At 39.9% G+C, this 26037-nt stretch overlaps 1 protein-coding gene across 1 annotated transcript in view; it reads right to left on the bottom strand.

Moving 5' to 3' along the window:
* CFAP58 (cilia and flagella associated protein 58) overlaps positions 1–26037 on the bottom strand; it is a 116520-nt gene that overhangs the window by 85222 nt on the left and 5261 nt on the right. Inside the window, exons 2-8 of the mRNA XM_019953225.2 lie at positions 22396–22677; positions 19935–20083; positions 16353–16509; positions 15265–15459; positions 13120–13257; positions 8351–8510; positions 3816–3898 (exon numbers count right to left, since the gene is read on the bottom strand). Coding sequence (XP_019808784.2) covers positions 3816–3898; positions 8351–8510; positions 13120–13257; positions 15265–15459; positions 16353–16509; positions 19935–20083; positions 22396–22677 — 1164 coding nt within the window. The remainder of the gene's footprint in view (positions 1–3815; positions 3899–8350; positions 8511–13119; positions 13258–15264; positions 15460–16352; positions 16510–19934; positions 20084–22395; positions 22678–26037) is intronic.

Here is a 26037-nt window from a genome sequence, read left to right as displayed (position 1 = left end):
GTTAAATTTACTTGTTGCCTTAATCCTAAAATAATTAGGTGCATTGTTTGGGAGATGAATAAAAATAATCATATTTTCTACAGATTACTAAGAGCTTGTTATGTTAATTTTGCACAGAGCATTATAAACACACATAAAAAGGCACTGAGAGACAACATCCCCAGGAAGTGGGCTTATATTGCTCCCATATTAGGGGTAGGAAACTGAGAATGAGAAGATAAGCTACTTGCCTACAAGTTCATGGGCTTCCCCAGTGGCTCAGTGGTAAAGAATCTGCCTGCAATACAGGAGGAGCAGGAGACACGGATTCGATCCCTGGGTTGGGCACATCCCCTGGAGGAGGGCATGTTAACCCACTCTAGTATTCTTTCCTGGAGAATCCCATGAACAGAGGAGCCTGGTAGGCTACCGTCCATAGGCTCACAAAGAGACAGACATGACTGAGCACATACACACGCACACACAAGTTCACCCAACAGGGGAGTGACAGAGCTGGAATGTGAATCCCGGGCTGGCTGACCCCAAAGCCAATCTCTATTCCAACGCTAGCCTTTCACTTGTGAAGTTAGAACAGCTGAACCTAATCATGTATCACAGGCTTTGACTGCAAAATAAAATACAAACCTTCTTATTAAAAATACAGACAGCCAGAATTAACATATGATCCAACAACATCACTTCTGGCCATCTACTCAAAAGAACTGAAACACGTGTTCAAACAAAAACTTGTACATGAACATTCACAGCAGCTCTATTTATAAAAGCCAAAAGGGGAAAACAACCCAAAAGTTCATCAACTGGATGAATAAATAAACAAAATGTGCTATATCCATACGGTGGAATACTACTCATCCATAAAAAGGAATGAAGTAGACAGTACAACATGGTTGAAGCTTGAAAGTATTATCCTGAGTGAAAGATGTCAGACATAAGAAGTCACATATGGTATGACTCCAGTTATATAAATATCCAGAATGGTCAAATCCACAAAAACAGAAGCAGATGAGTAACTCCCAAAGATGGGAGGAGGGGAAAGTGGGGTGAGACTGCCTGACAGGTACAGGGTTTCCTTTTGGGTGACGAAATGTTCTGGAAGTAGATTCATGATGTTTTACACAACATTGTGAATGTATAAAATGTCACTACTGGCAAATTTTGTTTTCTGTGTATTTTACTACATTAAAAAAGAATTAACCTGGTTGTTTAAAAAAAAAAAAAAAAAAACACAGATGCTCACATCCCAACTCCAGAGATCCGTGGATCTGGGATGGGACCCTGGCACCTACATTTTCTGGGGGCGGGGGAAGCTGCCCTGGTGGTTTCTGATGCTACTACAATGGAAGTGCCTTGGTTTGGCTGTGCAAGAAGTCAGGTTATTCCTCTGGAACACAGAATTAATACAGTGCAACTCTGCAGCCACGCGCATGATGGACCACAGCATGTCTGCTTCTATAGCCACAGCTGAATGGACCCAGAGACTTCCGAAATAGAACCTCTAGATTTTTGTATCTCAGTAGAAGATGTAAACTCAGGAGCTGTTTATTGGCAATAGCTTTTTTCTGCCATTTGGACAGGGAAACAGAGAGAGAGATGATTTCACTGAAAGACAGAAATGAAGCCATGACTCAGCTGGAAGTCTAGTGGTGGAGGGAGGGGCTTTCTGTGCATCCCAAGAGTGAAAGGCCAGGTTTTCATCGTTCCTGAGGCCCAGCTGTATCCTTAGGTTCTGTGTTGCTGCTTAGTTGCTAAGTTGTGTCTGACTCTGTGAACTCATGGACTGTCGCCTGCCAGGTTCCTCTATCCACAGGATGTTCCAGGCAAGAATACTGGAGAGGGTTGCCATTTCCTTCTCCAGGAGATCATCCCAACCCAGGGATAAAACCCACATCTTCTACACTGGCAGGCGGGTTCCTTACCACTGAGCCACTTGGAAAGCCCCCTGGGTTCCACGAGGCACTTCGTAATCCCTTCCCAAATCTCTAACCAATACAGACCTGCAGTCAGGACTGAAAACCACTGGAATATAAATTGGTTTAAAAAAAAAAAAAAGGACATGAAACCTTGGTCGGATGATGACGTAGAAAAATGGAAAAGGTCAACTTTACTTTCAAGTACTGAATTAAACATTTGCTCTATGAAAGATAAAGTCCCTTCAACACGACACTGAGAGAACCAAATATATGAACATTGCTGCCTGTCAAAACTATGTCACTCATTCATTGAATGAAGGTGGCATTCCAAGTCAGTGAGGAAAGGATGTATTATCAATAAAGGTTGACTGCACACCTGCAGAGGAGCAGGCACACTGTCAGGCACTAAGGATGCAATGGCTGGGAAAGACAAAAAAAGTTTAAAAAGTACCTGCCTTGTTGAAAAAAATTTGAATTTTCAATGGTGACAGTTTGGAAAGGATGCAAACATTTGGAAGTAGTGGTGGTGCATGAAGTGCTGAAGTTTTATATGATTTTAATTTGTACTTCTGAGTTCATATCTATATTGGGATTCAGAGTAAACAGCATATAAATAAAAAAAAAAAAGTACCTGCCCTCAAGACCAAGCTGATGTAGTCAAATTAAACAAATAAGTGTAAAATTAAAGTGTTAGGTGTCCTATTGTGGCAGAAAATCCAAAAGTGGTTTACCAGAACATACAAAATATAAATGGATTAAATGTTGTATATGTTACAAAAAAATTTTTTTAATCTAACTCCAACAATAGTATTTATATTATTATTTATATTATATTATTTATATATTTATGTTATTTATAAATTTATGGAATAAAGGCACAGTTCTAGGATTATGCAAAAAAAAAATTAATGACTTTCTGAAGGAGTGATCAGAATGTAAAGATACTTAATCTTCTACTCTTTTCTGAGATTCCCTAGTCTGCTCTAAACTACAGGATAATCTACTTCGTTAACAATTATTCATTTCTGGGAAACCTAAAGAAAAATTAAAATAATAAATATTAAAGTAATAAAAAATTGAAATGAATGAATATAGGCTGTATCTTCTTTGATAAGATGAAGCTCTATTGACCAAAAGCCAGCAAGCTGTCTGCTGTGGAAGCAGCCTCCCCACTCTACACCTGGCACATCGCTTCATGCTTCATTCTCCCTGGAGGGAATTCTTGAGCAGGAACACGTACCCTAGACCTGTGAATGTAGTTAATCTCCTCAGAGTGACTGTCAATGGAGGTAATCCTCTGGAAGGGGCTGGGAGAGGAAAGGGGCATGGGGGCAGGGTCTGTAAGCCTCAAGCTCCCCACAGCCTCTCCCTCAGCTTTGGACCATACTGGGCTCAAAGACTAGGAGGAATAAGCACCAGAAGCAGAAACCAAGGCCTCCAGCACTCGGGAAAAGATGGAGGAAAGGTTAGAGACTCTTGGTATGGCCAACCGGCCATCCTTGAAACACCTAAAAGTTAAAGTTTATTAGAACTCACTTGTATTTTCTGGATTGGCACAAAATTGCAAATTATAGATATTAAAATCAGAAATCTTGATCAACTGCTTAGGTGCCAAATAAGACACCAGCAATAGGAACAGAAACCACAAGACTCTCTGAAATCCCCTGCTAGTTTATATGATAATTCTTCAAAGTGCCTTTGTGCTCACAGGTGATACTGTGGTTTCAATTCACAGCCAGTGAACATGGATGTGCATAGCTGCGTAGAGGACAATTGAGCACTATTATTAGTTCTAATCTACTTTTGTTTGGCTCAGAGTTTTCTTTCCCCTGCAACCGGTTATAGGCAGATATTACAGCACTAAAGAAAGACATTTATTCACCAGTGTTACTGTAACAAACGCACCTTATTCAATATGTCCCTTTCTCTCAGAAGCTCATCCATTGCTTTCTTATCAAGTTCTGCTTGTTTCTTTGAGGCCTCCACCTCTAAATCACCAGAGAGAAAAACAATAATAAATATAAAGAGAGCCTGCCAAGAAAGAATCTGCCACAGTGACATGAAAACTGCTTTATATATTTATCTGTAGCTATAAAACTGCTTTCTGTTGAGTGGTACATGATCTTCATTATAACTCAGTGAGGTAAGTCTTCCCATCCCACTAAAGAGATGGAAACTGAGGCTTAGAGACCCATACACCAAGGGTCTGCAGCCAGGAGGTGATAGGGCTAGGGTTGGGAGTTTGGTCTTTCTGACTCCAAAAAGTCCTAGTTATTTAGTCCCTAAGTTGTGTCCAACTCTTTTGTGACCCCATGGACTGTAGCCTGGAGAGCTACATGACTCCTCCAGACACAGGATTTCCCAGGCAAGAATACTGGAGTAGGTTGTCACTTCCTTCTCCAGGGGATCTTCCTGACCCAGGGATCAAACCCATGTCTCCTTCACTGGCAGGCAGATTCTTTACCACTCTGATGCTAGGGAAGCCCCCAAAGTCCTTGCTCTCCTGAAATATTTTTTATTATACAAGTAATTAGAAACACAGGAAGAAATTGGAAAATAAACAATTCCAAAAACTAAAGGGAAAATTTTTTTAAAAAATCAGAATCTAGGAGAGGACATATGTATACCTGTGGCTGATTCATGTTAATATTTGGCAGAAACCAACACAACACAATACTGTAAAGCAATTATCCTTCAATTAAAATAAACAAATTTATTTTAAAAAATCAGAATCTACTTAAGATTTTGATGTGCCTCTTTCCTGACATTTTCCTATGCAAATACATATGTGTATATAAATATATTTATATACCACATACACCAAGATGGAGCCATAACACACAGTCTTGTAACTTGCTTTTATAACTAACCAATATAAATAAATACCTCTCTATAATATAAATGTGTATCTACATCAGAACATTTAAAGACTTCATATTTCACTGTATAAAAATGTTTAATTTATTAAGCCAATCCTCATCTTAACACTTAAATTGCTTCTTTTTATTTTTTTGTTGTGCAATTACAAGCAATAATCTTATGAAAGTTCCTGCTCATTTGGTCATCTAGGAGAGGAAGTCCTTGAACCAAAAGTGATTTTCTTTTTAAAGACCTTTTTCTCCAGCTGCCGAATTTCTCTCCAAAAATTAATAGTAGTTTAAATCCATACCCAAACTAGAACAGTTATTACCATTCTCCTTGATCTTTGACAACCTGATAGCTTTTCCTAAACCAGTATGTTTATATTTAATTCACATATCTTTGATTGGTAGTGAGGTCGACTACTTTCTCATGTTTCACAATCAATTATTTGTTTTCTGGTTTTCAAATTGTCCACACTAACTCTCTGCCCATTTTTCTCATGAATTATTTACCTTTTTGTGAATTCGAAAGAGCACCTTATATATATATTAATAATGATGATACTAACTCTTTGGCAATGTTTTAGTCAATTTGTCTTCTTATACAGAGTCTTTGGGGGCTTCTCTGGTGGCTCAGTGGTAAAGAATCTACCACCAATGCAGGAGACACAGGCTCAATCCCTGGGTCGAGAGGATCCCTTGGAGAAGGAAATGGCAACCCACTCCAGTATTCTTGCCTGAGAAATCCCATGGACAGAGGAGCCTTGCAGGCTACAGTCCATGGAGTCACAAAAGAGTCCGGCACAACTTAGCAACTAAACAGCAATATAGAGTCTTTTGTCGCTAAAAAACAACAACAACAAAAAAAAACAACAACAACACTGTGTAGTTTTTGAGAGAAATTGAGAAACTCTAGTCTCTGAATAAAATATATGGTTAAATGAGCTAAAAACAATGAAAAAGACACCTGATGTCTCAAGATACCATTGAACGGTTGAATCAAATAATATAAGAATGCCGAGCTGTATGCATCATAAATGTGTGAAATTTGTGTACAAATGTTGTATTGATTACCAACTTTCAGACTCACAAAGTGATCTCTCCTGTAGGTTATTAACATTTAATTTCATTAAATCTCTCCATCTTGGCTTTACTGTTCCTACATTTGACCTTAACTTTTTTTCCAAAAAAGTAGTTTATTATCTTACTGTCATTTTCTTAATAATCCATACTGCACACTGGTATGAAACAACACCTTTATCTTAGATGGTAATCACGGGTCTTTTTGTAGCCTTTCCAATCCTTTCCATTGATCTGTTTATTCACACATTTTCACTAAACTATTTGATTACTAAAGCTTTATAATACATTTAAACACCTGGTAAAGGCTAATGCTCCCTTCTCACTCTTCTTTTCCAGAATTTTATGGCGATTGTCACCTGTTTATTCTTCTGGAGGAACCCTAGAATCAGTTTTCAAGTCCCAAGCAACATAACTCTCTGAAATTTTTATTGGAGATATTAAATGTGCAGATTAATTTGGACAGATTTATATCTATACCATATTGAGTTTTCTCATCCAGGAACTTGGTGTATTGGTCCATTTTTCAAGTCTTCCTTTTTATACCCCTCAAAAGAATTCTGTAGTGTTTTATATATATAGGCCTTACAGATATTTTGGTAACTTTATTCATAGATATTTTATTACTTTAGTTGCTATTGTGAAAGGGGGGTCTTCCATCATACACTGTAACTGATTCTTTGTAGGAAAGAAAGCCATTGATATCTATATATTTCTTTTATAACCTGCCACCCTGTTGAACTCCTGTTAGTTCTGGCAATTTTTCAGTTCACTTCTTGGATTTTGTGGCAGGAAATCATAACATATGGGGGCCTCGGGCTCCTAACCATTATGTGCAATATCCCTGTCTGATAGGACACATCAAAAGGAAGTGCTCCCTAAGAAGAAATAATGATGCTAACGAGATCCACAAAATAACCAGAAGAGAGAGCACGATGACTTCTTTAAACATGATTTAAGAATGAAGAACTGCGGTCAATACTTAATGGGGAAATTTTTTCTGCAGGCAGCTAAAAACTATTGTCTACAAAAATATGGAAGTTTTAATATGGGAATGCTTTTGAAATTCACCAAGCCAATTACAAAATGTGCTCTACCAGTTCTACCTTTGTGTGTGTGTATCTGTCATTGAAGATACTAGATTATAAACTCATGCTACACTGTAAGCATCCTGAGGGCAGGAACCTCCAGGCACCCAATGCCTAACATAATGCCTCCTCACAGTCTGGACTCAGGTTATTGAATGAGTACATAAATGGAAAAATGACCAATATCAACTGCAACTGTGCCTCAGTAAAAGATTATTTCTGATGTCTTAGAAGGAAATGTATTGGCACTTCTCAAAGACTTTAGTGACAAATATTTCTAATAATCTTATCTAGAGATCTAGATTTTACTTAACTTTTAGGGAGGCAATGTACATGTTTATGCTTCTGGGTATGTCATCTCAGTCAGTGAGTTATGGCTGAGTTCAGTGAGGTGTTCCTGCCTCACATTTTCTGGTGCAGTCGGAAGTCAAATCCCGACCCCTCTGTCTCCAAGTCTCTGAGCTGTTTCTACCACACCATATTTAACTAGTATATGCCATATTTTTAATTATATTCTTCTTCAGGAGGGGATAGCATTCTCTCATTACTTTTATAAGCAGTAATATATCTGGATAATAATAGATGACATTTAGTAAGCACTTACTACATGCCAGGCACTGTTCTTTCGATATTAGCCATTTTATCCCCGAAAGCTAAATGAGAAGGAGGTTGGATCTGAACCGAGGCACATCTTCAGAGTCTGTATCCTTAACGATGTTTCTATACTACCTGGCCTCCTGTGGCACTTAAATTTTCCCTCCACAGGTCACAGTGATAGTTGGGTAGAATAGGGATTTGCCATATGGTAAGAGGAAAGGAGTTGGAAGCCATTTATTTTTGTCTTGCTGATTCCGGGTACACTATTGTCTCATATACTGCTCATGGGGAATATTCAAGTTTCATTTCTCCTGCATCCTCTGTGAAAAAGAAAACTTAAGGAAAGATCATGTAGAACCCAGACTTAAGAGTATACGTGTGTGCTAAGTCACTTCAGTAGTGTCTGACTCTTTGTGACCCTATGGACCATAGCCGGCCAGGCTCCTCTGTCCACGGGATTCTCCAGGGAAGAATACTGAAGTGTGTTGCCATTTGCTCGTGCAGGGGATCTTCCCAACCCAGGGAACAAAACAGTGTCTCTTATGTCTCCTACTGTTACTTACTTCATTGACAAATACTGAGCAATACTTTGGGCTCAATATAATCCGTTGAAGAGTTTTTTAAGGTAAGAAAGTTCAAGGTATACAAAATGATGTCTCCTCCATATTATCTACTTACTAGTTTCAATGTTGCTTCACTGAATTCATTCCGCATGGTTTGTGCTTACATACGTGGAGTTGTCAAAAGACATAAGTCACCAATGAAACTGCTTACAATCTAATAAAAACAAAACACAAAATGATTCTTGGTTTACCTCTCTCTAGTCCCAAGATCTGATTTTTCAGGGTTTCCTTGTGCTGTTCCACTTCTCCCTTTTGATCTTCAATCTGGTGCAATTTCTTATGGATTTGTTCTCTGATTTTGTTGAGCTTCCCAATGTCAAGGCGCATCTGATGGACTTCTTCCTCTTTGGCCTGTAATTAGTGAGAGAGGATTACCAGGGATACTTGGTCAGTAAAGGACCGGTGACTGGATGATGGTAAACTCAATATCAATAGAAGAACATTCTTTCTAGGTCAGTGCAGAATTATTCTGTGGGATTAAATCAAAACACACACTGTGTAGTTTTTGAGAGAAATTGAAAAACTCTAGTCTCTGAATAAAATATATGGTTAAATGAGCTAAAAACAATGAAAAAGACACCTGATGTCTCAAGATACAATCATTGAATCAAATAATATAAGAATGCCGAGCTGTATGTATCATAAAGGTGTGAAATTTGTGTACAAATGTTGTATTGATTACCAACTTTCAGACTCACAAAGTGATCTCTCCTGTAGGTTATTAACATGCTGTAAAATATTGGTCTTTTGGATCCACATTGCCACTGTGGAACTACTACATACAATAGAAAAGTCACTGTCCCCTTCCTCGAGTACGTTAGTCTTGTTGTTCAGTAGCTCAGTCATGTCTGACACTTTGCAGCCTCATGGACTGCAGCATGCCAGGCTTCCCTGTCCTTCACTATTTCCCAGGGTTTGCTCAAACTCATGCCCATTGAGTCAGTGATGCCATCCAACCATCTCAACCTCTGTCGTCCCCTTCTCCAGCCTTCCATCTTTCCCAGCATCAGGGTATTTTCCAATGAGTCAGCTCTTCGCATCAGGTGAATACTTGGCGAAGTATTGGAGCTTCAGCTTCAGTATCAGTCCTTCCAATGAGTATTCAGGGTTGATTTTCTTTAAGATTGACTGGTTTGATCTCCTTGATCTCCAAAGGACTCTTCACCATCACACTCTGAAAGCATGAATTCTTCAGCACTCAGCCTTTTTTATTGTCCAGCTCTCACATCCTTACATGACTGCTGGAAAAACCATAGCTTTGACTAGATGGACCTTTGTTAGCAAAGTAATGTCTCTGCTTTTTAATACACTGTCTAGGTCTATCATAGCTTTTCTTCCAAGGAGCAAGCGTCTTTTAATTTCATGGCTGCAGTCACCATCTGCAGTGATTTTGGAGCCCAAGAAAATAGTCTGTCACTGTTTCCATCGTTCCCCCATCTATTGCCATGAAGTGATGGGACCAGATGCCATGATCATTTTTCGAATGTTGAGTTTTAAGCCAGCTTTTTCACTCTCCTCTTTAACCTTCATCAAGAGGCTCTTTAGTTCATCTTCACTTTCTGCCATAAGGGTGGTGTCATCTGCATATCTGAGGTTATTGATATTTCTCCCGGCAATCTTGATTCCAGCTTGTGCTTCATTCAGCCTGGCATTTTGTATGATGTACTCTGCATATAAGTTAAATAAGCAGGGTGACAATATACAGCCTTAACGTAATCCTTTTCCAATTGGAATCAGTCCATTGTTCCATGTCTGGTTCTAACTGTTGTTTCTTGACCTGCATATAGGTTTCTCAGGAAGCAGATGTCTTTAAGAATTTTCCACAGTTTGTTGTGATCCATATAGTCAAAGGCTTTAGCATAATCAATGAAACAGAAGTAGATGTTTTTCTGGAATTCTTGTGCTTTTTCTATGATCCAAAGAATTTTGGCAATTTGATTCAGATGATCATTATATCTACTACTGTAGGCAAAAATCCCTTAGAAGAAATGGAGTAGCCCTCATAGTCAACAAAAGAGTCCAAAATGCAGTACTTGAGTGCAGTCTCAAAAACAACAGGACGATCTCGGTTCCTTTCCAAAGCAACCATTCAACATCACAGGAATCCAAGCCTATGCCCTAACCACTAATGCCAAAGAAGCTGAAGTTGAACAATTATATGAAGACCTACAAGACCTTCTAGAACTAACACCAATAAAAAGATGTCCTCTTCATCATAGGGTACTGGAATGCAAAAGTAGGAAGTCAAGAGATACCTGGAGTAACAGGCAAGTTTGGCCTTGGAGTACAGAATGAAGCAGGCCAAAGGCTAACAGTTTTGCCAAGAGAATGCACTGGTCATAGCAAACACTCTCTTCCAACAACACAAGACAACTCTACACATGGACATCACCAGATGGTAAATACCAAAATCAGACCGATTATATTCTTTGTAGCCAAAGATGGAGAAGCTCTATACAGTCAGCAAAAACAAGACCAGGAGCTGACTGTGGCTCATCTCATGAACTCCTTACTACAAAATTCAGACTTAAATTGAAGAAAGTAGGGAAAACCACTAGGCCATTCGGGTATGATCTAAATCAAATCCCTTATGATTGTACAGTGGAAGTGAGAAATAGATTCAAGGAATTAGACCTGATAGACAGAGTGCCTGTAGAACTGTGGACAGAGGTTTGTAACACAGCACAGGAGGCGGAGATCAACACCATCCCCAAGAAAAAGAAATGCAAAAAGGCAAAATGGTTGTCTGAGGGGGCCTTACAAATAGCTGTGAAAAGAAGAGAAATGAAAGGCAAAGGAGAAAAGGAAAGATACACCCTGAATACAGAATTCCAAAGAACAGTAAAGAGGATAAGAAAGTCTTTTTAAGTGAACAATTTCAAAGAAATAGAGGAAAATGATAGAATGGGAAAGACTAGAGATCTCTTCAAGAAAATTAGAGATACCAAGGAAATATTTCATGCAAAGATGAACACAATAAAGCACATAGGGTATGGACCTAACAAAAGCAGAAGATATTAAGAAGAGGTGGCAAGAATACACAGAAGAACTACACAAAAAACATCTTCACAACCCAGATAATCACGATGGTATGATCACTCACCTAGAACCAGACAGCCTAGAGAATGAAGTCAAGTGGGACTTAGGAAGCGTCACTACAAACAAAGCTAGTGGAGACAATGGAATTCCAGTTGAGCTATTTCAAATCCTAAAATATGATGTTGTGAAAGTACTACACTCAATATGCCAGCAAATTTGGAAAACTCAGCAGTGGCCACAGGACTGGAAAAGGTCAGTTTTCATTCCAATCCCAAGGAAAGGCAATGCCAAAGAATGCTCAAACTACTGCGCAATTGCACTCATTTCACATGCTAGTAAAGTAATGCTCAAAATCCTTCAAACTAGGCTTCAACAGTATGTGAATTGAGAACTTCCAAATGTACAAGCTGGATTTAGAAAAGGCAGAGGAACCAGAGATCAAATTGTCAACATCTGTTGGATCATAAAAAACCAAGATAATTCCAGAAAAATAGCTACTTCTGCAGAGTACGTTAGTCTATGACTGTCCGTATGGACAGGACAGGGTGGCATTCATGAGCAAGTGTACATGATATCAAAAGGTATCAAAATGACAATTCTAGCAAAGTAAAGCACCAGATTTTTGTCTCTGGACTTCAAGTTTTATGAATTTTTTTAAAAATTTGCCATTCTTAGAAACTAGTTGATTTTCTGCAAATAAAGAGTGGCAATTATCCTCAGTTTTTATAATGAAGAGACTGAACTTAGCTGGGCATGTTATGCTCAGAGCACTGCTAGAAACAGAATCCCAGAGGTTTAGGATCTGATAACAAAATACTCCATTTTTCAAGGTGCCTCATGCACATTACCAAAGGAGAGAATTATTGACTTAAGTATTTTTAATTTCACCTTAGGGGCTAATACATTATTTTGCCTTCAGTAGTCATTTCATTTCTGCTTTAACGTGGAGCATTCTCATAAAGAACAGTGAGTCAAGCCTTTCTGGACTGCTTAAATGTTCCTCAGCCTCAGATCCTGTGGGGTCCAAATTAGTTCATCTAAGATCCCTTTCAATTAAAAAAAAAATGTTCTAATTCACTAGTTATTCATCTAGGCCTCCTAGTGATACTTCAGAAAAATTTCTAAGACTGCATGCAAAATAATATATAAGATGTACAAATATTAGTAAGTGTGTGTATGTATGTATGTGTGTATGCATGCACACACATGCTTTTATCAGATTCCCAAAAGGGGCTGTGACACAAAAACTGTTAAGATTTACTACTCGAATCAATGTATTTTTGTGATTAGTCATTGCCCAGTATTCTAACAATACTAGAATAAGGTTTATGGATTTTTCAGAACTGCTGATAAACATAAAGCCACTCTGCTAAGCATGTAGGCAGACAATATGTATCCAAGTATAAAACGGTTATCCAAACTTAATTTGCAAGCACTCTTCAGTGAAGGGAGACCATTCTTGAAATTTACACTGGACAGAAGTGAAAATCATGATTCTGCAGTCCTAAGAGTAGACACCAAACAGTACCAGTCCATCCCCCACCCCTCCCCTTCCATACAAGCAGTGAAATATAATCTGACTTCTTTGTCACTCACATGTGTAAATGGTTTCTAGCTCTGGGCTGCTGGTTACTTGCAAGGCTGAACTACAGAGATGAACATCTGAGCTCGCTTTGGAAAATATCTGCATAATCATATGACCAAGAATCAGCTTTGCAATGTTATGAGAATGGACGCTATTATATTAAACTGCTTCTGGGCATCAAGCAATCACTGTAGGTTTGCACCTGCCTCTGATGGACCAAGGCTAATGCAGGTTATGCAACCAAGGGCTCCCAACAGCACGGATCAACCTGCATTTACACTACTAGGGAATGAAAAAGGGCGTGCCAAAGGAACAGATATGTCACTCCGTGTTTACTTTGAGCTCCAACGCCTTCTGCTGGTTTTCTTGGGATAGCTGCTCACAAACCAAACTGTGCTGTTCGTTCTCTTGCTGAAGTTTAGCATTTCTCATCTGAAACTGCTCCAGCTCCTTTGCGGCTCTCTCGTTGAGTATCTGAAAGATGCAGAACAAGCTGGTTAATGCTTTTACAGGGGCTGCATACCCACACAGGAGGCCAGGCAGACTTCCTGGGACAAGGCAAGGCAACCACCCATTTTTTCATCTTTGCAGAAATGGTTCTCGCTCCCCAGTGAAAGCACAAATGCACTCAAATATGATGACTGTTAAATGGCTGAGGGAAATGATGCCTTCTAATGAATAACACAGAGAGCATAACTTTTTTTTCTGGGAGCCTTGGGAAGCCTTGTTCACAGGTGGTGGATAAATATTTTAATGCCTGTTTGCCATTTGGCAGGCTTCGCATATGCAACAATCGCTATAATCATTGCAAATGAGCTAGAGATTCAAGCAGGCTTTATCGGCTATGGGGCTCAGAAGCTACATCTTCAGAAGCAAATCCTGCATTAACATGCCTATACTTTCGTGAACAGAACCTTTCACTAAACACCAACACAAGAGACAATTCTCCTTAATCCAACTTAAGTCAAAACTGTAGAACAGTAGTGGAATGATTTATAACTGCCTGACTTCAGAGTCAGTTTGATTTTCCTCTTCCTTACTTTGACTATCCTAAGAAGATATGGTTTCATAAATACATATTTATAAACACACATATTTTGGGAGGTCATTTCTATTGGGAAAATACTGGGGAGATGAAGGGATATCAAAAAGGTTAAAGGGGGGGAAAGGGGGAGAAGATAGTTTAGAAAACACTTATTCCAATAACTTCCATTCAAGCAAAAGTTAAACACAGAAAGAATCCATCCAACTTCCCATCAATAAGGACTAAATAAGCTTTTCCATGGGTCCTGACTATTGTTTTATGATGACCAAAAACCTCTCAAAGAAAGGTTTTCATGCTCAAAGAAAGCCTCATATTTTTCTCATGTATATTGCACATCATATATTATCTACTTGATTTCTGGCTTTACATAAAATTAATAAAGCAACTGACAAATGAATGTGCTCTAATATCTAATTTTTTAAGTAGAAAAATGCTGGATGGCTTGAAAAATAGTTTGGAAACTTCTGAAAAGGACATACTTTGAAGAAATGACTTTTTTAAATTACATGAATTGGTTCTTTAAGAAATTAGAAAAGACAGATTAGTATTTATGTTACCTTAAACTGTTACTAGAGAGGAAATATTAGAAAACTATCATATTTAGAACGCATAAAGACTGTGTGTGGTTTTCCAGACTTGAAACTTAAAAATAAGCATGTTAAAAATAAATCATGTTATATTTACAGGCTGGAATGCTCTGTCCAGTAGAACTTTCTGCAATGAACTAAATGTTCTCTGTTCTGCGTTATCTACTAGTCCCATGTGGCTGTGAGCACTTGAAATGGTGCGACTGAGGAACCGAATTTTTTATTTGATTTGATTTTAAATAATTTACATGTAAATAGCCATATGTGGTTAGCTACCACATTAGACAGTGTGGTTCTGTAACTGTGACAATAACATAAATGAATCTCACAAACACAATATGAGGAGAAAGACATTAGACACCAAAAGAGTACTTCCTGTATGATTTCCTTTCCGTAAAGTACAGAAGCAGGCAACACTAATGTCTGCTCCGAACTCGGAAGAGAGCTGACCTTTGTGGGAGGAGGTGATTGGGAGGGGGCGCAAAACGAGGAGGCTCTTGCAGTGCTGTTTCTCCCAGGCTGGATACAGGTGACCAAGATGTGTTCAAGGGCAGAAAATTTATCAAGCTGTACACCTGTGACTTATACACTTTTCTATGTGTTACGTTATACATCAGTAAAATGGTAAAAAGAGATTAACCTGTTGGAGTATGGGGTGGGGGGGGAGGAGAGGGCATAGGACAGGGGAGGACATCTCTACCATCAGAGTCATTCGAAGACCAAACACAGCGCTACGTGCTGTGTTACCAACATCCATCAACATCCATAGTGAAGGGATTTGCTGCTTTCCAGAGGAAATTCAAGAATCACCTTTGGCCAGACCCCACGGCGCAGCCCTGCCCAGCCCACCTTCTGCTCTTTCAGCTGCTGCTCCAGCCTCTGAAGCTCCTCCTTGCTCTTCTGCACGTACTGCTGCAGCGCCCTGATTTCCGTCTGCCTGCTGTCCATGTCCATCTGAATCTGCCTGAGCTCCTTCTCTAGTTTTTCTTTCTTCCGGGTCTCCCGTGAAGCTTCATTCTGACGTTGCTGGATTTCTTGTTGGAACTACGGGCATAGAAAGGACAGGCGGGGAAGAGATGAGCCCCTCTCTAGGATGAGTGTCAACAAGCTGAGCTTCTCCCTCTCTCGGATATTTTCAGGGCAGTGATATTTTAGTAGTATTTCTCCTGTAGGAGAGTCATCTTTGAACCCCACTGTTCAAACTTTTCAAGAATATTCTGTATTGTTTTTCAGAACCTCGGCACCAAATGTATACCCTGATGGTGCGAACAAATCTACAAAGAAAGGTATGAAGTCCAGTTAAATATGGAAGCCCAGAGTTCTAGGGAGGTCAAACATGGAAAGAATTCATCCAACTCTCCATCGATAGAAACAAAGTAAAATGTAGCCAGCTACCCTAAATATGCAAATGTGTTTTCCATGAGTCCTGGATATTGCTAAACACAGTACCGTATAGTTTTATCATGATGGCCAAGTTCTGTGAAAAGTCATTCTTTTATCTCAGGCTCGAAGGAGTCTCCTGTTATTCTCCTGAAGCTTGCATTTGTGTACTATCTATTTGACCCCTGGCTTTATAGCAAAGTGTATGGAAGGATTCATAGATGGCTTCCTCACAAAGGAGAAAGCCCAGGGGAACTGCTTCCACCATCCCCAGAGGCAGGGCATCCTGGCTGTCACAGGGGACTCCTTCTTGGGCCAGAAACGTAAGCAGTGCCCTGTCTTGGCGACTTCTCAGGCAAAGGCTATTGAGAAGAATGACTCAAGTAAAACCGCTCTTGCAAAAACCAGAGAAACAAGCAGAACCATGGATGCTTCATCTGGGGAACAGGGGGGTAAATCAGAGAGAGGAACAAGACGGGAAGGGAGACTGGAGAAGGACAAAAGCTCCTTCTGGAAGGTGATGTTTCTCCATCTTTCTCTCCGTGTTCAGAGCAGACCTGGATGATGGCCTGCTCTGCCTCTTCCCTGGACCGCTCCATTTCTTGCTGCTGTTCAATGGTCTGAGCTAAGCACTCTCGCAATTTCACCACTTCTGATAACAGCTGGTCTCGCTCCTTTGTCACTTCTTCTTTGAACTTCAGCAAATCCCGGATACTACGAAAGAAGAACATGAGAGTCAGACTTAGCAGCCACAGCCATCTGCTCAGAGATCCTGTTTATCATCCTCTGAACTCATTTTCAGAGGAAACACTTTCGGACAAGGATCAACACTATTCAAGTGTGAAAGAGAGACCTTTATCTCTGACACGGGAGCTATTTGTGAGTTGTTAACTGGAAAAAGAAGACGTTCCAGTAATAATACGCATAATATGATCCCTTTTCTTGTTTTTAAGCAATTACAGTCCATGTGTGTGTGCTATAGGCATTTTTATATCAAGATTAGGCACCAAACTGATAACCAGTTATCTCTGAGGAATGAAGTTTAAAGTGGAAGAGTTGACAGGCTGATTTTTACCTCTGACTTCCCATATTCCTGTTGTATTTGAATTTGTTACGATAAAACTGTAGTTAACAAGAGCTACTGTTAGCTCTTGTAATTAACCCTAAGGAGATGTCAATTTAGGAAATTATTTGCTTAATATATTCACTGGAGAGCTATAACCACAGCTATAAAGTCTAAAATGAAGCAAAAGCCTAAGCAAACAATACACATTGTCAGTTTTTTATTCATTCATTCATTCACTCTCCCAAAGGGACATACCACATAAAATGTTCCCAAGAACAAAATTTGGAAAATGATTAGTGATGCCAGTTTTGGGAGGGTGCACGCATGCCTGCTAGGTCACTTGAGTTGTGTCTGACTGTGCAACGCTATGGACTGCAGCCCGCCAGGCTCCTCTGTCCATGGGATTCTCCAGGTAAGAATACTGGAGTGGGCTGCCACGCCCTCCTCCAGGGGATCTTCCCGACTTAGAGACTGAACCAGCGTCTCTTATGTCTCCTGCACTGGCAGGCAGGTTCTTCACCACCTGGGAAGCCTTTTAAGAGGGTATGCAGTAATGTTTATTGATATAAATTGTAAACCAGTTACCTCAGCATTTCAAAAACAATTGCATATGGTTTGGCATGCTGTTCTTCAGAATTAGCATTTTGAAAGCAGAAAAACTGTCTGATAAGACCACTACCACAGAATTCATCTAGAACAAGGCAGCTACTCGGAGAAGGCAATGGTACCCCACTCCAGTACTCTTGCCTGGAAAATCCCATGGATGGAGGAGCCTGGTAGGCTGCAGTCCATGGGGCCGCTGAGGGTCGGACTCGACTGAGTGACTTCACTTTCACTTTTCACTTTCATGCACTGGAGAAGGAAATGGCAACCCACTCCAGTGTTCTTGCCTGGAGAATCCCAGAAGAGGAGCCTGTTGGGCTGCCGTCTATGGGGTTGCACAGAGTTGGACACGACGAAGTGACTTAGCAAGGCAGCTACTTTAGGGCTAAGGAACCAGAGAACTTGCATTTAAGATGCTTGTAGCTGACAGTCATCAAATGACTATTGGAAGCACAGTGATTGGGTAATATGTACTGACCATCCTTTGATATGATTGTTTAATAAGGAACCCTCAAAATCGCAAACTCTTCTCCAAAAAGACGACCTGAAATTCTAAGGTTACTGCAAAGATAGACCGCTACATCTAAGTACACTGTGGAAGATAAAATGCAAGCCGGGTTCCTTCATCAGCTCTCCTACTCATCATGTTCTAATTTTCGTTAAAACTCCTCCTAACGAAATCAGCTCCCTCATGTTGCTCTTCAATAGCTACTCTGATTGTATGTGACTTCTTTAACAAGAAAACGGAGTCATTATGAACACCACATCTTCTGTTTATTTTTCCTATTCCCTCCTGCGTTTAGAACTATCTATCAACATTGGATAAATGTATCTCGAAAGCACAGGAAACCTAAACAGCAGGTAAACATTGCCAAGGATGCCTAAGGAAGTGCATGCTCATTCCTGGTTCATTAAGGTTTTGCATGCCCTGCAGAGTGCTAGGTTCATAGAGGAAAGGTCAAGATAGCTTTCTCCCTTCAAGGAGTTTATAGCTTAATGGGCAGAGAAGTGCAAATCATTTAAGTACAACATGATAAGTGCCATCTTTGAGGGAAACATTGGGTCCTATGACAGGGTTCCCACCTGGCTCAGGTGGTAAAGAATCTGCCTGCCAATGCAGGAGCCACAGGAGACATGGGTTTGATTTCTGGATCCGGAAGATCCCCTGGAGGAGGAAATGGCAGCCCACTCTAGTATTCTTCCCAGGATAAAGCCATGGACAGAGGAGCCTGACAGGCTACAATCCATGGAGTCACAAAGAGTCAGACACAGCTGAGCACACAAGCATGACCTATTGGGTCCTATGGAAACCAGGGAACACAATGACTCCTCTGCCTGGTCATTAGGTCTGGGGCTAGGGACGAGGCTGGAATAGAGAAGCTGATGGTGATAAAGTTAAGATGGTGTTTAAGATGGGTCTTGAAGGATGAATAGTTGTTTACTGTGTGGAGAAGGGAAGAAAAGAGATCCGTGGCATTGAGAACAGTATGGCCAAACGCATAGAGATGTGGGCAAGCATGATGCTGCTGGATGTGAGTCTAGCAAGGCTGACTGGGGCAGATCTACAAAGGGCTTTGTATGTTCAAGACTTTGGTCTTTATCCTTTGGAAATGGGTAGTTGTCAAGGGTGCAACGTGTTGGCAATGGAAGCATGCAGTAGTACATGTTTGAGGAGCATAAGGCTAGTATGGAAGATGGTAAAGAGGGGAGATGTCTCCTTGAAGGCAGAGAGAACAGTTAGGAGTCTGCTGCCAAATCCTGCAGAGAATGGGGCACCCAGTGGTGATGGGGAGGAGGGGAAGAATGAAGTGATGCTTAGAAGACTGAGTCAACAAGACAAAACTTTAAGGGATGGAGGGGTAACAGGTGTGAAGAGCAAACTATTTTCTGGCCTAGAACCTGAGGAAGTAGGAAGGATGGTGGTACGGCTAATCATGGGTCCAAGGACGTTTGGGAGGCACTGGGAATCTGAGTAGAAAGTCAGCCATTTCCATTCCATACAAGTTTCATAGAAATAAACTTAAAATCTTTACTCATTTTCAAACTGTATCACTGACTTTATAGAGCCAGAAGTTTGATGTAACCACAAATTAGTCCTGAGGGGACTTCCCTGGTGGTCCAGTGGCTAAGACTCTGCACTCCCAATGCAGGGAGTCCAGGTCTGACCCCTGGTCAGCAAACCAGTTCCCACATGCCACAGCTAAAGAGTTCACATGTTGCAACTAAGACCCAGAGCAGACAAATAAATAAATAAATGTTTTTAAAAAAAGAATACCTTTATTTAAAAAAGAAAAAAAAAATGAAGTTCTTGGGTGTGGAAAAAGGGAGTATTAAAAAGAAAAAAAAAAACAGTAATAGACAAGCAACTATCTCTGGGAACCCAACAAGGGAGTGTCTTACATTCACAAAGAACCAGCAAGCCCCAGGCTGTCTGTTGAAGAAGGAGGCCTCCACAAGTAAAATGACCTACTTGCTATCTTGGTCCATAGACAGTCCAGACCCTTGCTCGACTAGTTTGGTTAGGTTCACTATTTCCTCCTTCAGGGCAAGAATCGTCTCCTTTGCCTTCTGCTCTTTATCATAGGCTGAATCCACCATCTTCCAGGCCTTTTCAATTTCCTAGATGAGCCATGGGATATCAGTGAGAAAAACCAAACTAGGTTCCATATGCAACATAAATTGAATAAATAGAATAATAAAACAAATACAATATAGAAGTTATTTATAGGGAGAGAAGATTATACCTTATACACTATGTATTAAATGTATATTGACTTACTGCATTGTTTGGCATGAGTTAGTCAATACTGAAGAGCTGTTTTAAAGATGGAAACTGGCAAAGGGTATTTCTTCTTGTGTAGGTGAATGTAGTTACAGGGTTCACATACTGCAAGAGTTGCTAGAATTAGTGGGATTATTTCTAATAAAGATGTTAAGATATGTTCACAAAATCTAAAATGAAAGTTTATGTGCTTTCCAAGTCCACATATTTTATAGGAAAAAAAGAAAAAAAGGAATGGTCTTGGACCCAAGCCCTAAATGTGAAGCTCTTCATAATTTCATATTAAAAATATGTTTTGCCCTCAGGCCCTAAGTGAGCTCCTGGATGGCAATGTGAACTTTAGAGCCATCCATGGAAACGAGGCCTTGACTGTCACCTAATTGTACACAATAGCCTTGATAATTCCCATTTCCAGAAACCCAAGCTTAACCTTCTCATCGAATGCTTATAGGGGAAAAGCAATACTATTCTGAATGCAATGGGGAACAGTAACAGAAATACTTAAAAGAGAATCACAGGCTTTAGAGTACATGGATGAAGGACAGTAAATGTTGCAACAGACTTGAGTTTTGCCCTCCGACTTAATTTTCTTGCAAAATTTCATCAAGTGGAATGTGAGCCCCTTTACACAAATAAGAATCTATATGTTTAAGGTGAAAATATTGTACTTTTATGTGACAAGGAATAAAATGAGTGGAAGAAAGTATTTAATTAAATAAATTCATCTCATTACATTAGAAAGAGATGATTCTTGGGTAACTGCAGCACATAATTTAGTGATTCAAAACAAAATGTCAGTTCATGGGATATTTTTTTCTGTAGCAACCATATGTACTATTTTCAGCAAAACAAAAGAAAGATATTTAAATGAAAATATGATTATATGAGGTTCTTGTCTGAAGCAATTTCACCAATTATATTTTAGTCAATTCATGACTTTAATTTTCAGTTTTTTAATTTACAATAAAAAGTGGGAGGGAGTTCTCATCATAAAATGATTTAAAGCCTTCTTATATTGGTACTCCTGCAAAGATTAGAAGAAAATAACAATAGAGAGAGAAAGACACTGAAAAAATTGGGGTATGTTTAACTGTATGATATCAAGGGAATTATCTAAACATTTTGTGATTATTTTTCAGCTCTAGGGTTTCGATTATAAAATATCTTAACCTCTTATCACCCTACAGTCCACAAGGAACGTTTGTGTTTCACCTTCAAAACAATGTAACATACTTGAGGATGAAAAAATAAAGTGTAAAATAAAGCCATACTTCCTCAATAACCACTCCTCCAGACTGAATCCCTATTCTCCCATTATGAGAAACTGGGGCAATCATTGCAGAAGCAAAAGGGTGATAAGAGAAAAGACGATAAAAACTACCATCTGGAAATTCTCAAGGTAATCTCTCCCAAACTATTGGAAAAAATAGGGATATGAAAATATCTTTAATAAGCTATCACCATAAGGTATTTAAATACTTATCTTTCTTCAAACAAGAGATTCTGAGATTCCTAATATTGCACTTCAGTTCAGTTCAGTTCAGTCGCTCAGTCGTGTCCGACTTTTTGCGACCCCATGAACTTCAGCACGCCAGGCCTTCCTGTCCATCACCAACTCCCGGAGTTCACCCAAACTCATGTCCATCGAGTCAGTGATGCCACCCAGCCATCTCATCCTCTGTCATCCCCTTCTCCTCCTGCCCCCAATCCCTCCCAGCATCAGAGTCTTTTCCAATGAGTCAACTCTTCGCATGAAGTGGCCAAAGTATTGGAGTTTCAGCTTTAGCATCAATCCTTCCAAAGAACACCCAGGACTGATCTCCTACTTATGGCCAAATGTTTTTGCTAACCCAGTATTTCCTAGAACCAAGTCAGTAAGGTTCTACATTATTTTCTACATAGTGAAATTCACTCAAGCAAATTATTTTCTTTGAAAATGAAAATTTTCATTATTTTTCATAAAATTTCATAAAATTTTCAAAATTTCCATTATTCCCTAGGCTTAATGAATACATAAATCATGTAAATTTTTACTTAATAACTCTTTTACTAGAGTCCAGAGCTGCCAATATAATGAAAGGATGATGTTTTAAAGATGGGATGCATTTATGGCAGCTCGCCATGGTTCCTTTTCTAGAAGATGACTGACCTTCTTCAGGGATGCGATGGTGGTCTGATCATCCTGAGAGAGCTTCAGGGCAGTGGCGACCTTCGCGGAATTAACCACGATCTCCGCATTCAGCTCTCTGCACTTGGCCATCAGACGCTTTTCATTGTCATAAGACTTTTTCATGACAGCATGAAGCTTCTCATATTCAACCCTAAATTTCTCCAAACTTCTGTCCCCTGAAAGTTCATTGAGAACCTCCTGAAAATCCCTTTCGATTTCTTCATATGCAGTTTCCTCCAGCACTAGCTTTTCAGTCTTTTCCTGTTCAAAAAGTCAAAGATGAGAATGAAGATTGCAATATTTACCTCATCACTATTCAGGAATGACTGTTACTATCCGTGAATAAGACCTTCGTACAAGCAAAATAAAAGCTACTGATAAGCAGGCGATTTATATGAAGATCTGCATGTATGTGGGCTTCTCTGATGGCTCAGTGGTAAAGAATCCACCTGCCAACGCAGGAGACTCAGGAGACGCTGGTTTGTTTCCTGGGTTGGGAAGATACCCTGGTGGAGGACATGGAAACCCACTCCAGTATTCTTGCCTGGAGAATCCCATGGATGGAGGAGCCTGGCAGGCAAAGAGTCGGACACGACTGAATGAGCATAAGCATTCTGCATATATGTATACATAAGCATAAGGATAATATTTCCTAATATTTCCTCCCACATACAGCTAAGGATTAGATTAGATGGGATAATTCACGTTAAACACTTAGCCAAGTGCCTGGCAAACAGAGTTACTCAATAAATTTTGAGAGCTGTTATGATTATTCCAAGCCTGCTTCTTACCATCCCCAGGACTGCAGAGGGAAGCCACAGCATGCTGAGGTCAGACATAACATAGATACCATGAAATCACACTTACAATGAAATCTGTCCAGAATGTACAGTATTCTATTTTAAAATATTCCATCATTTTTACCCCTTTAAAAATTAGCCTAGTTCATCTCCACAAGAATTTTGAAATGCCCCGTGGGCAATGGTCATGGGCTTTCTCCACATTTGCTTTCCATGATTAGCTGGGCAGCAAATTATTTAAAATAAAAGCATATAGATGTAATTTAAGCAAGTCTGACTTAGATGAGAACCAGGATTTAGTTATATAAGAATTCATATTTCCCTAGTCTTGTGGGCAGAATTGTGTACCCTAGAGAAAGGACATGAGTGAGGCGACTTAGCAGCAGCAGCAGAGAAAGGTTTGATGAAGTTCTAACCCCCAGTAACTGTGAATGTGACTTTATTTGGAAATAGAATCATTGCATATACAATTAAGTTGAAGTCATACTGGAGTAGGGTGGGTCCTAATACCATATGACTAGTGTCCTTATAATAAGGGAGGGATTTTTATAATTATGTGGGGTAATAGATGTTAACTAAACTTATTGTGATAATGACTTCAAACTGTATACATAAATCAAGGGGGCTTCTCTGGTGGCACAGATGGTAAAGAATCTGTCTACAATGTGGGAGACCCAGATTCAATACCTGGGTCAGGAAGATTCCCTGGAGAAGGGAATAACAACCCACTCCAGTATTCTTGGACTTCCCTGGTAGCTCAGTGGTAAAGAATCCACCAGTAACGCAGGAGCTGCGGGAGACACAGGTTCGATCTCTGGACTGGGAAGTTCCCTTGGAGGAGGGCATGGCAACTCACTCTAGTATTGTTTCCTGGAAAATCCCATGGAGAGAAGAGCCTGGTGGGCTACAGTCCATGGGATCAAAAAGAGTCAGACACGACTGAAGCGACTTAGCACACACACACATATATCAAATCATTATGCTATACACCTAAAACTAATACAATGCTACATGTCAATCATATCTCAGTAAAAAAGGTGGGGAGGCATTTGGACACAGATACACACACACACAAGAACCCATGTGACAGGTGGAGGCAGAGATTAGACTGATACAACTGCACGCCAAGGAAAACTCAGGATGGCTGGCTACCACCAAAAGCTAGGAAAAGGCAAGGAAGTATTTTATTCATTAGTCTCAGAGGGAGCATGGCTCTGCAGACATCTTGATTTCAGACTTCTTAGTCTCCAGAACCGTGAAATAATAAATTTCTGCTGTAAGCTATCCAGTTTGTGGTACTATGTTACAGATGCCCTAGCCAACGAATACACCTATTTCTTACTACAAAGGGCGAGACAGTGAAGTGAAAGTGAAGTCGCTCAGTCGTGTCCGACTCTTTGCGACCCCGTGGACTGTAGCCTACCAGGCTTCTCCATCCGTGGGATTCTCCAGGCAAGAGTACTGGAGTGGGTTACCATTTCCTTCTCCAGGGGATCTTCCTGACCCAGGGATCGAACCAGGGTCTCCCACATTGGAGGCAGACGCTTTAACCTCTGAGCCACCAGGGAAGCCCTACAAACAGCATAATAATAATAATAAAGAATGAGCATGGTTAATATATTTATTCAGGAAATATTGATTGAATATCTTCGGTATATAAGTTGGAATGAAGAGGCTGGAGGAGATACCAAAGTAAGGAATAAACAGCCTTCCCATAGGAAATGTGTACATTAAGAGCTGATGCAGTATGTATGCAGAAAATAGAAGCATGGAGTTTGATACCTGCCATAAAATAGATTCAAAATTCTATGAGGACCTATAGGAAGATGGAATTACTTCCAGCAGCAAGAATTAAAGCCAATTTCATAAAGGAAGTGGCATTTGAGCAGGCATAAAAGGGAGATTGGAGTTTTCACAGGTAGAGGTGAAGAGAAAGGGCATTCCTGGCCCATGGCAAAACTTGATCAAAGACTCAGGGCCAAGCAGGTGTCCGTGATTTGAAATTGGTTAAGAAGTTCAAATTAGCTAAAGAAGTATGATGTGGAGAGGGACAGAGACTAGACAGGGAGTTAGGAACAGACTGGACACCTTGAATAGCATTCTGAGGAATATAGAGCAAATTATTCTGGAAGCCACAGGTAACCACTTAACCTTTTGAGCAAAGAACTGATAAGTTTTGAAAGGTCTTATTTATGTTTGTAACATTATGCTTTGATATCTCCACTAAAACAGGCTTTAAAATCGAAACTATTGCTAACACTGTTGATGGGAATGTAAATTGCTACAGTCACTATGGAGAACAGCATGGGGGCTTCTTAAAAAAACTACAAATAGAGCTACCATATGACCCAGCAATCCTACTCCTGGGCATATATCTGGAGAAAACCATAATTCATTCAAATAGATACATGCATCCCAATGTTCATTGTGTTAACAATAGCCAGGACATGGAAGCAACCTGTCCATCAACAGAGAAATGGATGAAGAAGATGTGGTACAAGGGATGGGGGAAGGGAGACTCAAGAGGGAGGGGATATATGTGTACATACATACAGCTATTTCACTTTGTTGTACAGCAGAAACTAACACTGCAAAGCAATTAAACTCCAATACTAAAAATTCTAAAAAGATGTGGTACATATATACAATGGAATATGACTCATATTACTTAGCCATAAAAAGGAATGAAATAATGCCATTTGCAGCAACATGGATGTACCTAGAGACTGTTGTACTGAGTGAAGTAAGTCAGACAGAGAAAGACAAATATCATATGTTATCTCTTATATGTGGAATCTAAAAAAAAAGGTACAAATGAACC

This window comes from Bos indicus, chromosome 26 (genome assembly GCF_029378745.1).
Source record: "Bos indicus isolate NIAB-ARS_2022 breed Sahiwal x Tharparkar chromosome 26, NIAB-ARS_B.indTharparkar_mat_pri_1.0, whole genome shotgun sequence".
Classification (NCBI taxonomy): domain Eukaryota; kingdom Metazoa; phylum Chordata; class Mammalia; order Artiodactyla; family Bovidae; genus Bos; species Bos indicus.
The sequence above is the reverse complement of the archived record's forward strand: the minus strand, read 5'-3'. Positions and strand labels throughout refer to the sequence as shown.